Source organism: Typopeltis vanoorti, chromosome 20 (genome assembly GCF_054136105.1).
Source record: "Typopeltis vanoorti isolate ZY-2024b chromosome 20, IOZ_Tvanoo_1.0, whole genome shotgun sequence".
NCBI lineage: Eukaryota > Metazoa > Arthropoda > Arachnida > Uropygi > Thelyphonidae > Typopeltis > Typopeltis vanoorti.
Window position 1 is genome coordinate 26,275,325 of NC_143568.1, and position 15,918 is coordinate 26,291,242.

The 15,918-nt window shown below is 38.1% G+C and overlaps 1 protein-coding gene across 1 annotated transcript in view; it reads right to left on the bottom strand.

Moving 5' to 3' along the window:
• LOC150095293 (uncharacterized) overlaps nt 1–15,918 on the bottom strand; it is a 590,931-nt gene that overhangs the window by 252,379 nt on the left and 322,634 nt on the right. Inside the window, exon 18 of the mRNA XM_090410639.1 lies at nt 3,052–3,183. Coding sequence (XP_090266765.1) covers nt 3,052–3,183 — 132 coding nt within the window. The remainder of the gene's footprint in view (nt 1–3,051; nt 3,184–15,918) is intronic.

Sequence of the window (15,918 nt, forward strand, 5' to 3'; positions counted from 1 at the left end):
CTTGGAAAAACTTCTTTCCACACTTGCTCCGTTAACAGGAATTGTTAGCGTAGTGACGGCGCCTACCGCAATATGGTTGAATAAGTGCCTTTATTAAGCCATGCAGTGAGGCAGGCTGCCTCTATGCTACATCTGGTAGAGTGTAGTACCATCATGTACCTGGTACACGACGGTACTAGGACCACATCCTGCCAACTACAGAGGGTGCAAGCAATACTTAGCCACCCAAAAATCAAAAAGAAAACCTAAGAGCCCCATCAACGACTGCACTGACACAGCAAACACCGATAACCCACCAGTAGCACAACAATCCACCCAAGCATGTGCCTTGTATCCAGTGGCAGCAGCTTTTAAACCTGATTCCAACACCCAACCATATAAAGCAAAGCTGCAGTCATTGCAGCCACTCTGGATGAAATCAAGTTCAGCAAAGCAAACTCTAGCCAGGATTCCACAGATAAATTTGTGTTAATGGTTAACAATTTTGTCTGTTGACAAGTCTTAGTTAATATACTCACTACTTTTCCCCAGTTTCTTTCAACAATTCCACTGACATTCCGTCAGCTTCAAAAGATTTTCCAATGGGTAGCTGTTCCATTGCCCATATCGCTTCACTTGTCCTTATCATAGGTTCCTCAACAAATTCTCTTCGATATTAATATCTTTCTTGTACAAATCATCTACATACTTTATTCATCTTTTTTTTCACTTCTTCTTCTTCTTCCATAAAACTTTTTCTGAGTTACTTTTTTGCTGCTGCTAATCTAGGGGAAAACTTCCCTATATTTCATGATGATAATATGGTTATTTTTGACCACAAGAACTATAGGAGAGAATGAATGACTACTATTTGGGTCTTTTTGGTCAAATTTATTTTAAAACTAAGTTATACCAACTAGTTTCGCCAACTTTGGCTGTTGGCTTCATCAGGGTAAAAGATGTATAAAAAAATAAGAACACTTAAACACTAGTTGGTATAACGTAGTTTTAAAATAAATTTGACCAAAAAAAAACCCCAAATACTAGTCATTCATTCTCTCCTATTCCCTATATTTCATTTATCTTTCTAAACAAATCTCTTGTTCTACCTGTAGTGTTACTCTCTTTTCCCTGCATCTTTTTTTTTTTACTTATATATATTTTCTTTCTCTTTCCTAGCCATCATAATAGTCATCTGTAAAAAGAGAAATAAAACTGAATGTGATAAATATAGAGGAATTTCTCTGTTGAGTGTTTTCCAGGTATTTATGTAAGCATACTTGAGAAGATGCCAAGAAAATTTGTGGAAGAGAAACTTGGATAAGAACGAGTTGGGTACAGGCTAAATAGAAGTTGTCAGAATCAGATTTTCACTTTAAGACAGATACATGAGAAATCATGGGAAGATACAAGAATCTGTCTGGAAAAGGCATATGACAAGATGCAAAGGAAAAAAAAACTGTTCAGAATACTACAATTATATGCCAGCCTGGTTGGCTGAGTGGCTAGTGTATCTGCTCTCCAGCCAAAAGATGTAGGTTCGAATCCTACCATGGGCATGGATGTCTGTGATTGTCTGTGAAAATACTAGTGGTGGGGGTGGTGGGCAGTAGATGGTGTTGGTTTAGATGATGAGGTTTGCTGTAGTTGGTGGAGTGAGTGGTGGAGACGGAGAGCTATAGAATAGGTGCCCGCCCTCGATAAGTCTTTGGACTCCCTGGAGGTGTCACGTAATAATATTAATAATAATATGGTATAAACAGCCCATTATATCAATTCACTAAGGAGTCAGCCATTAGAATACAAAGAGGTATAGGAAGATGTTTCAGTGTAAAATCAGTTGTGAAACAAAAGTGCACACTATCGCCAGTGTCAATCATCATCTCCATGGATCATATCATCAAGGAAAGTGGCATTAGACCTGATATCAAAATGGGAGATATTCAAGCTCTTTACATTGTTATGATGAACATGTTGTCATACTTTCAAATAAATTCAGTATAAGTCTTTAGTATTCCTTATCTGCACGAATAACTGCTGCTGCTGTAACAAATCTAGTAAGAAAAGCAGCAAAAAGGCAAAAACCATTAAAACAGGCAGGAAGAACACTGAAAGCATCAGCTACATTCTGAATGGTAAAATATAGAACAAGTAAAACATTTCAGCCATTTAGGAACAATTTTTAGCAAAGATGGGTAATTAAATATAGAAATAAATAACAGAATTAGCAAGAGGGAATGGTGGAGAATAAATTTATATGAAATAAAAGAGAAATTAGTCAAAACAGCAGAGTAGTGTACAGCTACTTTGCCTGCATGGTTTGCTGAGTGGTTAGCACATGTCTACTGCTGTGCCAACCAAACATGCTGCAGGTTCAAATCCTATCATAGAGATAGGTATTTATGATTATCTGTAGTTAGTAGACGAATTTTATCACATGGTGTGAGACCACTGCATTACATATTAGAGGCCTTAAGTGACTTGAAAAAGTCCCATGTTTGATCTCTAGAGCAGGGTTTCCAGACCAGGTAAAAAATGAGTTAAAAAAAAAAAGGGACAAAAAAATAAAAAAATTAATGAAACAGAAAAAAATATATAGTTAGCCCACCACTAATATAGTACAGTTTACAACCCTTTGTGGTTGGTAGTACATTAAAAAAAAATTACAAAGTATAATATGCAATCTGTGAATTAGATTGAAGTGTGGGATTTTATAATTATAAGTAAATCAATTATAAAAAAACAAATCACTTGCTACATGCAGATAACATTGCACTCATTGAGCTAGAAGAAATAATGAATGAACTAAAGACAGCATCAAATAAACCTACAATTATTTATACACTATGTAAAAAAATTAAAATAATAGAAATATTGAAGAAAACCACAAGAACAAATAACTACAAACAATAACAGAATAGAGCAAGTACATTTGTATACCTTGGAAGAGATACCAATAGAGACATAAAATTTTCTTTTCTAACTTACAATTATTCATTACTCTAGTTTTCATTTCCTATCTTTTATATTTATTTTTATTTAGAGTAATTTCATTAATAATATAACTCTTACCTTTGAAGGCTGGCACACATCTCCACACTTTAATGTGACCCAAACTACTAAACTGTCCAAGAAGCATCTCCATATAATACAGTGGACGCCCGATAACGAAAAGGAGAATTAAATATGGAATTAAAAAAGCACCTATATAAAAAAAAGCAGAGACATTAGATGAGGAAATAAATTAAGAAATAAAAATTATTCTTATAATTATTAAGAGAGACCTCCAGAGAGTCGAGGACTCATCAAGGGAGGCCACATACTACATGAACCAGCTATCATACTTGTTCTTGAATTCATTCACACTGCTGGCACTCACAATATCCAATGGCAATCCATTCCAATCACACACACCACCCTATGAGAGAAAAATCTAGCCCTCATAATCCTTCTTAGCAGCATTTGTTCCAGCTTCCAAGGATGCCCTCTTGTCCTTTCCCCCACCCTCCATAAATTGAAAACAATTCCATCAACTGAAACCTAGTATGATCCTTTCAGAAGTTTGTAAGTCCCAATCATATTGTCCCTTTTTCTTCTGTTTGCTAGTGTCTGCAGTCTACAAATTCTCAATCTGTCTTCATAAGCAGTATTCCACAATCCTGATAATTTTTAATACTCTCTCCACTATATCAGAATCACAATGGAAATCAGGAGACAAGACCTGAACACAATATTCCAAGTCAGGTTTTATCAAGGCCTTGTAAAGAGGCAAAATGACATCCTTATCTTTACATGTGAACATTTGTTTCAGCATTGCAATTATCTTTTGAACTGTATTTGCAATCTTTGCTACGTCACTCCTGAACTTCAACTTCCTATCTACTAATACTCCAAGATCACTAGCCTGATCTGTTTCTTCTAGTATAATCCCACCAATATAACATGACATTGGATATTGGTGGGATATTATATTGGTGGGATTATCCTAGAAGAAACAGATCAATATAATATGACATTGGATATCTAATGACACCAAAGTGCATTTTCCCACAGTTCTACTTATTCAAATCATTCTGCAAGTACTACATATCAGCAGCATTCTTGATTACCCCTACCTATCTTTGCATCACCAGCAAATAGCTGGTGATGCAAAGACAGGTAGGGGTAATCAAGAATGTGTCAAATTCTTCCCAATATCATTAATGTACAGATTGAATAATGATGGACAAGCACTGGTCCTTGTGGTACACTACTGATTACCTTAAATCTTGCAGACTCACATCTCCCGCATACCACTTTTTGATATCTGTCAGTCAGCCATCCTCTTATCCAAGCTAATATTCCATAATCCAAACCCATATTCTCCAATTAATGCAACAGTACCATGTTGTATTTGTTATTATTAAGCAATACCTCCATAGAGTGCAAGGACTTGTTGCTAAGAGGACATTCCACGTCCTCTGGCCAATATGCTTGTATATTATTATAAGAATTTCTATAGGAGGGACTGTAATCTTGTGGTAATTTCTATGACAGCAGAATCTCGAGGCTGATAACAGATTTGAATATTATTATTATTATTATTACATCACACCTCCAGGGAGTCCAAAGACTCATCAAGGGAGGGCATCTGCTCTACAACTCTTTGTCTCACTACTCCACTAACCTTCATAATCTAACACCAATGCCATCTATCGCCGACTACCACCACTAGTACTTTCACAGACAATCACAAACATCCATGCCCACGGCAGGATTCGAACCCGCAGCCTTTTGGCTGGAGAGCTTTAACCACTCGGCCAACCAGGCCAGCAACTAGAGGAACTTTTCCTATGTTTTTTTTTTGTTGTTCTTGTTAAAAAGTTTTTAATCCTGCAATTAAGAAAAATCTCCTCTAAAACTCACACTACTATTTCACATAATATGAGCTTATGGTTAGGAACATGAGATGACAACAGTTACTTGCCACATTATTGTCAACCATAAGTTTGCAAATCTTCAGCAGGACTGAACAATTTCCAAAAAGTTAATGATAAAAGAGTTCTACCTGCTTCCTTTGAAAATGAAAAGGTATTAGAAGATTTATTTATATATTCTTTAAAGTTTTTCTCTTCGACTTCTATGAATATGGAAGCGTCATGAAAGATAACCCTTGCCCCTTTCTCTTTCCATGCCTTTCTACACTCTTAAATGTGATGACATTTAAAGATGTAGAAGGACTGGTGTTTGGTATATAAAAGATTTCTGGAAGAATGAGTTTAATGGAAAAAATATTTCTTCAGATTTCTAATTCCAAAAAAAATTTCTGGAATTAGGAATCTGGAAATGCTTCTGATCAGCATAGAGCAAATATGTATCAGGGAAATTAAAACTCTTAGAATTATTAGCAGAGAAGCTAGAATCATTGTGCTGTGTAAAAACATGTACAAAAATATAAACTTGAGAAAATGGGATCAGATACAGTATATAATGTGTAAATATAACAAACAGTTCATTTAAATAAAATTAAATAATTTTATTTATTTAAATATTGAAATAAATAAAATTAAATAATTTTATTTATTTCAATAAATAAAAAGGGAAGGAAGAATGAACAATGCAATACAGGATTAAAACAGACACCTGTAAGTCTGATAGTTGAATAGCATGTTTGTTCATTGAGAAAAAGGAATAAATCAGGGAAGTTTTGTAGTATTAGTCAATGCCAATTCTCCAACAAGTATTAGCATTAGAGTGTTAATAACACCTAATGTGTGTGTGTGTGTGTGTGTGTGTGTGTATCAAGCTGATATGAATGTACTCTCCTACAGAGACTGGATTTACACTAGACATGAAGGACAGGTAATTCAAGAGAAGTAAAGAGAAAAGTTTTAATAAGACAGAAAACCATGTTCTTATATTTCAGTAGTAAACTGGATTCTTTCATAGATGCCAAAAGGACAAAGTGCTATGCATGTTCAGCAAGCATATTCTTAAGCAATGGAACTCAAAGTAGTCAAATATCTTCATACAAAAGATAATACATTGTGGTGCGATGTTATTTTTGACGATGTCCTATCAACTGCACTAGTTTATGCTGATCCCCTCCCTCATCCAACCTAATATGTTAACAATCAGTTGTGGAGCACAAGTGAACTATATTATAACATTACACACACACACCACATATATATATATTTGTTTGGCTAAGATATTTCAGATTCATACTCATGATGGTACACTGACTTCAAAATCAAAATGTTTGTAAATTACAAAGAATGAAGCTCAAGATCTAAAAAAATCACATATTTATTGCAAACAAATATACAGGGTGTTCGGGATAAATTTGACAGTTTCGTAAGGAAAAAGAAAATCTTCTTTGTATCTATTAAATTTAATGAATTGACAAAAAACATTACAGGCAGAGTTAATTACAATACTATCAACAAGATTTACTCAAAATAACCACCATTAGCATCGATCACAGCTTCAATCCTGCTTCGGAACCTCGAACAAGCTGATGCTACAGTCTCCCTGGGAAGGGCCGAAAAAACTGTTTTAATTTTATCCATTAACTGGGCTTTTGTATTACTGGAAGTGCGATTGGTGTCTTTTTCAACTGCGCCCCATACAAAATAATCCATGGGGTTAAGGTCTGGGGAGTTTGGAGGCCAAACATTTGGACTGGTGAAGTCGTAGAAATTTTCAGACAACCATTTTTGACTTTTCCCAGAGGTGTGGCAAGGGGCCGAATCCTGCTGCCATACATACGGCCTACCATTGGCTACCCTTGTTATCCAGGGCTTGACTACAGTGTTTAGCAACTCCACGTAGCCATCTGAAGTCAACCTGAGGCCCTCTTGGAAAAAATGCGGAGGCATCACATTGCCTTCAGAGGATACACATCCGAAAACCATCACAGTTTGGGGAAATTTAGTCTTCATTACACGAGGAATGTCCTTTGTACTGTATGCAAGCCATCTGTTATTCTGCGTGTTGTGTTTTTGATCCTGGCAAAAGTTTTTCTCATCGGAAAAGAACCAGATTGTTTGTGGTTCCGCAGGATGTTTCACTTTGCTTAGAAGTTTCTTCGCGTTTATCAAACGTTTTTCACGGGCCTTTTCTGTAAGCAGCTGACCTTTGCGGCGCTTGTATGAGTAGTAGCGGAGGTCTTCATTGAGTGCAAGCTTCATAGTAGAGGCTGCAACATTCATTTCACGTGACAAAGCCCGAATTCCAATGCCAGGGATCTTCAACACCTGTTCCTGCAGATTTGCGAGGAATTCTGCTGTACGAACGCAATCAGATCGTCTGCTAGGGATCTTTCTTCTTGCTACATCCTCGTAGTCACCATTGCAAGTCTCTAGTTCATGCCTGATTGTTTTTACTGTATTCAGGGAGCATTGGGCAGCAGTCGAAATATCCTTATTTTGATGGCCGGCACGAATCATCATGATACAAGTTATTCTCTTCCATGATTCAGGTGGGTTCCAGCTATCCATCCTTTCTGACATCTTGTATATGAATGAAGAAGGGTCCAACCTTTTAAATGAAGAGAAGTGTGTGTTAATACATGTAACTTACGGAAAAATATAATTAATTATAAATATGTCAAATTTATCCCGAACACCCTGTATATGTACAATGGATACATTCTTACATCTTAAGTTAATCTCTTTATCCTTCTAGAGAGATCTAACAAAAGTCATTCTCTGTAGAATTATAATTAGTAAATAGTAATTATTACTTTTCTGTATGTATCTAACCTTTAAATTCTTAATTAATACAAAGGCAACTTTTTTTTAATGTCTCCATACATGAAAGGTCACAAGATTAAGGTGTGAACAAGTGATTAAGGAAAAAGAAATGACCTATTAATATTTCTTAAATTTCAGCATTGATAAAGAAATCTAATGAGAGGAAGGCATCAATCAGGACATAAATAACTAGAGAAGATGCTTACTATTCAATCAAAAAGGACAGGACGGAGACAATAAGATTTTTTTTATGCTGCTCCCACCCACAAAAAGTTATTTGCAAATCTTGAGTACATCTTACACCATGGGTATGTTAAGGGGGAGGATTCTATTTTTATCATTTTTATATTTTTTTTTAATTTATTTTTTACTTAGTCTATGGCTATGTTAGGTTTCTAGAGTTGGAAACCCTGCTCTAGAGAAACGAACCATTCATGCTTCCAATAAGCAGGGCAGTGGCTTCGCACTGGATGATGACATTCATCTTCCACCACATCTTCCACATAGCGCAATTGGAAGAATGATGGCATTGCACCCTTCGATTGGAATAAGCCTAAGTTCGATTCTCGTTGCGATGGGAGGAATCTTTATCTGGATGATTTCAATTGAAGGTGAGTTAGCTGATCTCATATGGAGGTAGCAGGGTTTTTTCTTCTGGAAACTCAGGTTTTTCATCCCGCATACACACAAATTGGCCCTTCAGAACACACGCAATTTACAGACAAAAAATACTAGTTGTGGTGGTGGTGGTGGTGGTGGTGGAGGTGTGCGGTAGATGGCGTTAATGGAAATGATTCGAAGTAGAGCTTCGGTGTAGTGGTTGAGACAGTTGTAGGTGTCCTCCCACGATAAGTCTTCGGACTCTTTGGAAGTATCAGGAATAATAATAATAATAAAGACAATCAGTCATGGTAGCATTTGAATTCCCAGCATGGTGGTTGAAGAGCAGATATGCTAACTACTCAGCAAACCAGGCCACCAATAGTCACTTGTTCAGAAGACCTCAATGCAAGAGTTGATCAGATGCCTTGGAAATATCAAGAGCAACTACATGGGTTTCTCTAAATCTTTCCATGGCCTGTGTCCAAAGGTGGGTAAGATTACTAAATTCTTAAATTAGCCATTCTCATTCTGAAGCAGAGCTTTAGAATGAGAATGGCAGAATTTATATTGGTAATTGCTAACTGATTAATGGGTCTCTATGTAGCAAAAAAGCTGGTTTTAGATGACCTTCTCCATCACCTTAAAGTACTGAGGTGATGGCAATGGGATGATAGTTTGATGGTTGACTTTTGTTCCTTTTCAGGTACAGACTGGATAGGCTTGCTTCCTTCCATGCTGTTAGCTAGATGAATATGACAGCTTATATAAGTCATATAGGGTGGATGGTAATTCTGCAGAACAAGTTTTGAGCACAGTTGGATGAAACATCTGAACCAGAAGATTTATTACCAGCAAAAGATTAATCAGAATTTTTCTGATGTTATGGCAAAAGATCAGTGAAGACATACAATGGGCAGTTTGTTAGTGCAGAAGATGATTTACCTTGGTTGTTCAAACAAGAGTTGGAGGAAAAGACCAATGCCAAGAGGTCTTTTAGTGAAGTTACCATTGAACCATCAGGAGTGAGACAGATGGAAACAAGAAATGGCAAGAGCTACTGCTCGACAGCTTTAAAAGAGACCGGAAGGGTCAACTGCCAGGTGAGTAGAAAGCAAGCTTATTACATCAAAAAGCCAAATGAGAAGCTGGAGATTTTGGTTTCAGTGTCACTGAATATATGTTGCATTTTTGTCATGGACTACAGAAGCACACTTTTTAGAGAACTCCAGCTTGGATAAGGACTGGAATTTGTAGTAGCAAGAACTATATCGTCATTTTAAAAATTAAACGTACGAGTTAAAGGGATGCTTAAGGGTCAAAGCTGTACAACTGAGAAGAGACCTCCACATAGCCTTTAAAGGAATGCAGAGAACCGACCAGGGCTTCTGACCTAATGTCCAATCCTCATCTTCTCGTGGTGCACCCTATTGGGTATCTACTTGGATACTGAACGAACGAGGATGGGCTGGCAATTTGGGATTTAACCGACCAAATTGTATTCTTATTGGTTAAACCAAAATAAAAAATGATGGTATGACATGACAAGATTTCATGCCGGCTGGGGCATCACCCGGTTAAACAAGGCTCCCGTTGTTTTCGCCAGGGAACAGGGTGAACAGCGAAAAGTCAGCTACTGGAACAAATCTGAAAACAAACCCCAACTCAACATCACCAGAGTTAAAGATAAGTACTATTAACATAAGAAACATGAATGGCAAAGAAATGGAGCTAGCTGAGGAATTAGATAAGTACCAGATCGACATAATAGGTGTGACTGAAACAAAAAAGACAAAAACTGGTGAGATCTTTCTCAGCAATAAATACAAAATGTTATATTCAGGTAATGATAATCAAGGAAACAAGGAGTAGCCATAGTATTCAACACAAAAAACGAGGCTACTCTTCTTGAATGGCAGTCAGTCTCAAGTAGAGTAATGTGGGCAAATATGAGAATGGGGAACTGGACAATGAGACTTATTTGTGCCTATGGTCCAACAGAAGGTTCTACTAAGGTAGAAGTGGAGGAATTTTTTGAGGCTTTAGAAAAAGCAACTGACACAATGAAAAAGGAAAAGTTGGTCCTTGTTGGGGATCTAAATAGCAGAGTAGGAAATGATTGTCAGACATACAAAAATATTTTGGGAAAATTTGGAAAAAAGAGCAAAGCTAATAATAATGGCAAATATCTGTTGGATTTCTGCTCAGGACATGGACTGGTTATTACTAACACCATGTTCCAACATAAAAATGTGCACAAATTCACATGGAAAGAAGAGGCAGGGAATAAGAAAAGTCTCATTAACTATGTTATTGTTGATAGTGATGTTTTCTCCTTGGTGCAGGACACCAGAGTGTACAGAGGATTTGAAATTGGAAGTGATCACTATTTATTCTTGAGCTGGATAAATTTGAATTTCATATTGAAAAGAATAACATGTAAGAAAGTTTTAAAGCGAATAAAAGTCGAGCAGCTCTCAGATGTGAACTGTAGACTAAAATACACAAAGATTATTGAAGAAAAAATAAAAGAGTTTGAGAACAGGAATCAAGCCTTGGAGATTCAGTGGCAAACTCTGAAGAAAACATTGATTGATTCTGCCAGTGAGGCAGGTGGTAAGATTGTCTGCAAGGATAAAAAAAATCAGAACTCCCTGGTGGATACAGGAAGTTAAAGAGGCAGTGAAGGAAAAGAAGAAAGCATATCAAAAGTTCCTGGCAAATAAGTCAGCTTTTACTCTTACGGAATACAGAGACAAATGCAAGAATGCTAAACACTGTATAAAACTAGCTAAACAAAAGTCATGGGAGGACTTTGGCAACAACATAGAAAATAAATATCAAGAAGGTGGCAAAATATTCTGGAGGTTGTTGAAGAAGCTTAGAAATAGAGGAACGAGTGCTGTAAAAGGAATTAGAGATGATAAAGGTGACATGAAAATGGGAGGAAAAGATATCCTTGAAGTATGGAGTAATTACTTTGTAAAACTGCTAAATGAAACAAGCAGTGATGACAGCACAGTGGTAAAAAAAAACTGACCAGACATGCAGTCAGGAATACATATCCATACTTGAAGTAGAAAAAGCCATCAAAAGCTTGAAATGTGGAAAGGCAACAGGAGTAGATGATATTCGACCAGAAATGCTGAAGTATGGTGGTATAACGCCGCTTGGTGTCGCACTGATTAGATCGTCGGCTTGTCAAGAGCTCCTGAAAAGATTAGTAGTATTTTGTGTTAACATTAGATATTTTACTAGAATTTTAAGTGGTATTGTTTGCTTTTTGTTTCTTGGTGTGTCTGTGCAATTTTGCATGTTTTCTGTTATTTTAATTATTATTTTTAAGAAAAGATAGCGTACACATGGCACCGATAAAGAAAAAAATGGCGGCAGGTCGCCATGTTTGTTTAAGAGTTTTGATGTAAACGAATTTATGCAATGTGCTGTCTGTGAGATGTATGCCTTGCGAAGAGCAGTGGGAGTCTGGTTAGAAAGTGATAGTGGAGTTAATATGTGTAGAAAGTGTAAAGAGAATGAGGACTTCAAGCGTGTTTCGTGTGTCGAGAGTGATATCGTTAACGATAGTAAGAATGTAGAAAATGGCGGTGTGCTAGAGAATTGCGTGGTAGTGCCAGATAGGTGTGAGAGCGTCGCTGAAAGTGTAAATGAAGGTAGAAACACAGAAAGAATGGATGATTTGATCGATAATGAAAATGGTGAGATAAATGCGAGTAGCGAAATTGTTCGCTTGAATGGTGCGATACACAGAGCTAAAAGACAACTGGAGCGTATGGAAAAATGTGTGTTGAACGTACCGACAAATAACTGGCGGAAGTCTGTGACGGCAAATAATAGAATGTTCATAAACGTCAATAAAATGAAGGAGCGAGTGCTGTATGGGGATTCGCTATTAAGAGGCGTAATAACTGAGAGTTTAACGAAGTCGTACCAGCCGGGTGTGAATGTCAGCGAATCTATTCGACTGCAAAAACAGAGGGTGAAAGAGATGATAATCGTGGCAGGAACGAATGATTTGAAAGAGGACAAAATGGAAATGATAGAGGATGTGAGGGAGTTGTTTGAGGTAGCAAAAGAGAAGAGTGAGAGAGTTAGGATGGTGAGTATCTTACTGCGGTATGACAGCGAAGTGTTTAGAAGGAGGGCCATAATTGCCAATGACTTTATGTGTGGGTTATGCATGGAGAGCGGTGTGGAATTTGTGGATGTGTGGAATGAGTTCGATGGGCGAAAGGACTTATATAAGATGGATGGGTTACATTTGAATGGAGTTGGTGTACGGAGACTTGAAAGAGTGTTGATGAATGATGTGGAAGTGGATGTACAGATTCAGGGAAACTAGATTTATTAAGAGTGGGGGGGGGGGTAGATATGCAGACATTAGGGGGGCAGTTAAGTGTATGAATGAGTATATTATGCCCGAGCAAGTATGACGGACAACAAATCAGAATGGGATAGTTAGTATAAGGCATCAAAGTAGGGATGGGACAAATGGGCTTCTGCGATTCATGTACACTAATGCCAGGAGTATTAGGAACAAGAAGGAAAAGTTTTTGGCCATGGTTGGCACTTCCAGGCCACAGGTTGTCGGTATTAGTGAAACATGGCTGACGGAAGATGATAAAGCTAGTGGGATTGAATGCGACGGGTATAGCGTGTTCAGGAGTGACAGGGTGAATAAAAAGGGGGGAGGAGTGTTATTGATGATAGCTGATGAGCTTCAGCCAAGGAGTATAGAAGCTGAACTGCAGGATGGGGAAAAAAGCACATTTGAGGCTGTTTGATGTGAGATAGAATCTAGCAGAACAAAATATACAATTGGGTGCTGCTATAGACTGGGTGATGGAGTGGATGGTGGGGATAGTATGCATAAACAAATTGATGAAATGAGTGGAAGGAGGGTAATTATTATGGGTGATTTCAATTATGGTAACATTGACTGGAAAGAGGAGAGGGCACATGGGAGGAAGGAATTGGATTTTATGCAGTTATTAAGGGACAACTATCTACGGCAACATGTATTGGAAAATACCAGGGGGCAGAGAGTGCTGGACCTAGTAATTGCAACTGACAATGTGGTTGTAACGAACATGACCATGTTGCCACCAAATGGTGAGAGTGACCATAAGGTCATGACTTGGGAGGTGGCTAAAGGAGTCGAATTTACAATTAAGACAGAGTACATGTGGAATTAGCAGGCTGGTAAGTATGACAAGCTTAGGTGTGTGCTTGGCTCAAGGCCATGGCATGTAAAACTGCAAGGGCTGGATGTTGATAGTGCATGGGAGGTGGTTAAGAACTGTTTGCAGGAGGCAATGGTTGACTGTATACCAAGAGTCCGAATAATAAGTCAAGTAGGGGTTAAATGGATGAATAACACCATTAAGCTTGAGCTGCAAAAAAATAAACAATTGTGGACAGAATTTAAGGAGAAGGGTGACCATCAGGCGCAGGAACAGTATAAAGCTCAGGCCAGGATGGTAACGAGGGTGGTAAGAAAAGCAAAAGCAGATTACGAAAGGAAATTGGCCACGCAGGCTAAAGAGAATCCCAAACAGTTTTTTCAATATGTTGCAAGTAAAAGGAAAAATGCTCATGGTGGAATGATCTTAAAAAATGCTGAGGGCAGGGAGGTAACTGAATCAGTCGATATTGTGGAATTACTGAGCGAGCACTTTGCAAGAGTATATCATCCAGGTGGTGACTTTGCAGGAATGGAAGAACCAACAGCTTATACTGGAATTGTGATGAATGAAGTAGAGGTAACTAGTCTATTACAGAACCTCAATGTCGATACATCTGTGGGATTGGATGGTATACCAGCTCGTGTCGTACGTGAAGCGGCCAAAGAATTGTCAGTGCCCTTGACCATTTTGTTTAATTTGAGCCTCAGGACTGGGTCAGTCCCAAGGGGGTGGAAAGAGGGGAAAATAGTTCCACTGCATAAAGGTGGTTCCAAGGCTGCTGTTGAAAATTACCGGCCAATCAGCATAACAGGAATCATTATCAAGGTTTAGAGAAAATAGTCAAGAGGAAAATACAATATTGGATAGAAGAAAATGGGATACTGTATTGGGGACAGCATGGTTTTGTGAAGGGTAGGTCATGCCTCAGTAACTTGCTCACGTATTATAACACAGTGACGGCTGAACTGGATAAGGGTAATGGGTTTACTGTGATTCTACTGAACCTTGCTAAGGCCTTTGACAGGATACCACATGGAATTCTAATCAGTAAATTGCAGCATATGGGAATGGACATAGGGTTGGTGAGATGGATAGGAGGGTGGTTGACGGAGAGATATCAGAGAGTGGTTTACTCAGGAGTAGAGTCCACAAGATGGCCTGTGACTAGTGGTGTGCCACAAGGATCTGTTCTTGGACCACTGCTGTTTAATTTGTTCATAAATGATATAGGAAAGGATCTGAGAGGAACAGTTCATTTGTTTGCGGATGATGCGAAGTTGGGTAGGGTAATAGTGAATGCAGATGACGTCAAAATTTTGCAGGATGATTTGGATAGATTGGAGGTCTGGGCTAAGGAGAATGGATGTCAATTTAATGTTGCAAAATGTAAGGTTATGCATTTTGGGGTGAAAAGATTGGCAGCAGTTTACTGCATTGATGGAACCGTGCACCAGGAAATTGATGAGGCACGAGATTTAGGAGTGTTGGTGGATAAGGAATTGAAATTTAGGGAACACATTGCAAAAGTGGCCAAATCAGCTCATCAAATCACTTGGTTGCCAAAGAATACGTTGACAAGCAGAGACAAGCAGGTTATTGTTCCTCTGTATCGAGCCTTGATAAGACCCCATCTTGACTACTGTGCTCAGATTTGGTCACCTAGGTTTCTTCTTGATGGAGAGGAGGTGGAGAGGATCCAGAGGCGAGTGACTAAGATGATAGCAGTTCTGTGGAATGAACCGTATGAGAACAGGTTGAGGATTTGTGGGTTGCAAAAATTGGTTGATAGGCGGAGGAGGGGAGATATGATTGAGACATTCAAATTACTGAAGGGTTTCTATAAAATTAATTCAGAAAAATATTTTTGAGAACAGGGCTGGTTGTGGGAGGACTAGGGGACATCCATGGAAACTTGGCAAAAGTGTGGTTAGTAAAGGTGTTAGAGCTGGGTTCTTTACTTTTAGAGTAGTGAATGAGTGGAAAGTGCTCCCTGAATCTGTGGTAGATGCTGTGACAGTGAATGAGTTTAAGGCGAGGTATGATAGATACTGTATGAATGTCGAATAGTTGTGATGAAGTTGCCCATAGTAATAGTAATAGTAATAAGAATCTTACAGTGGCTGCGCTGCATAGTTCAGAAGGCCTGGACAGAGGGTTGAATTTCCGATGATTGGAGTAGAGCTCTCATAATACTCATATATAAAAAGGGAAATAAAACTGAATGTGAGAATTACAGAGGTATTTCCCTACTAAGTGTTCCTGGCAAGATCTATGCTAGTATACTTGAGAAACGGTTGAGAAGAATTGTGGAAGAAAAGCTTGGTGAAGAACAAGCTGTATTCAGGTCAAATAGAGGCTGTCAGGATCAGATCTTTACTATATGACAAATGTCGAGAAAG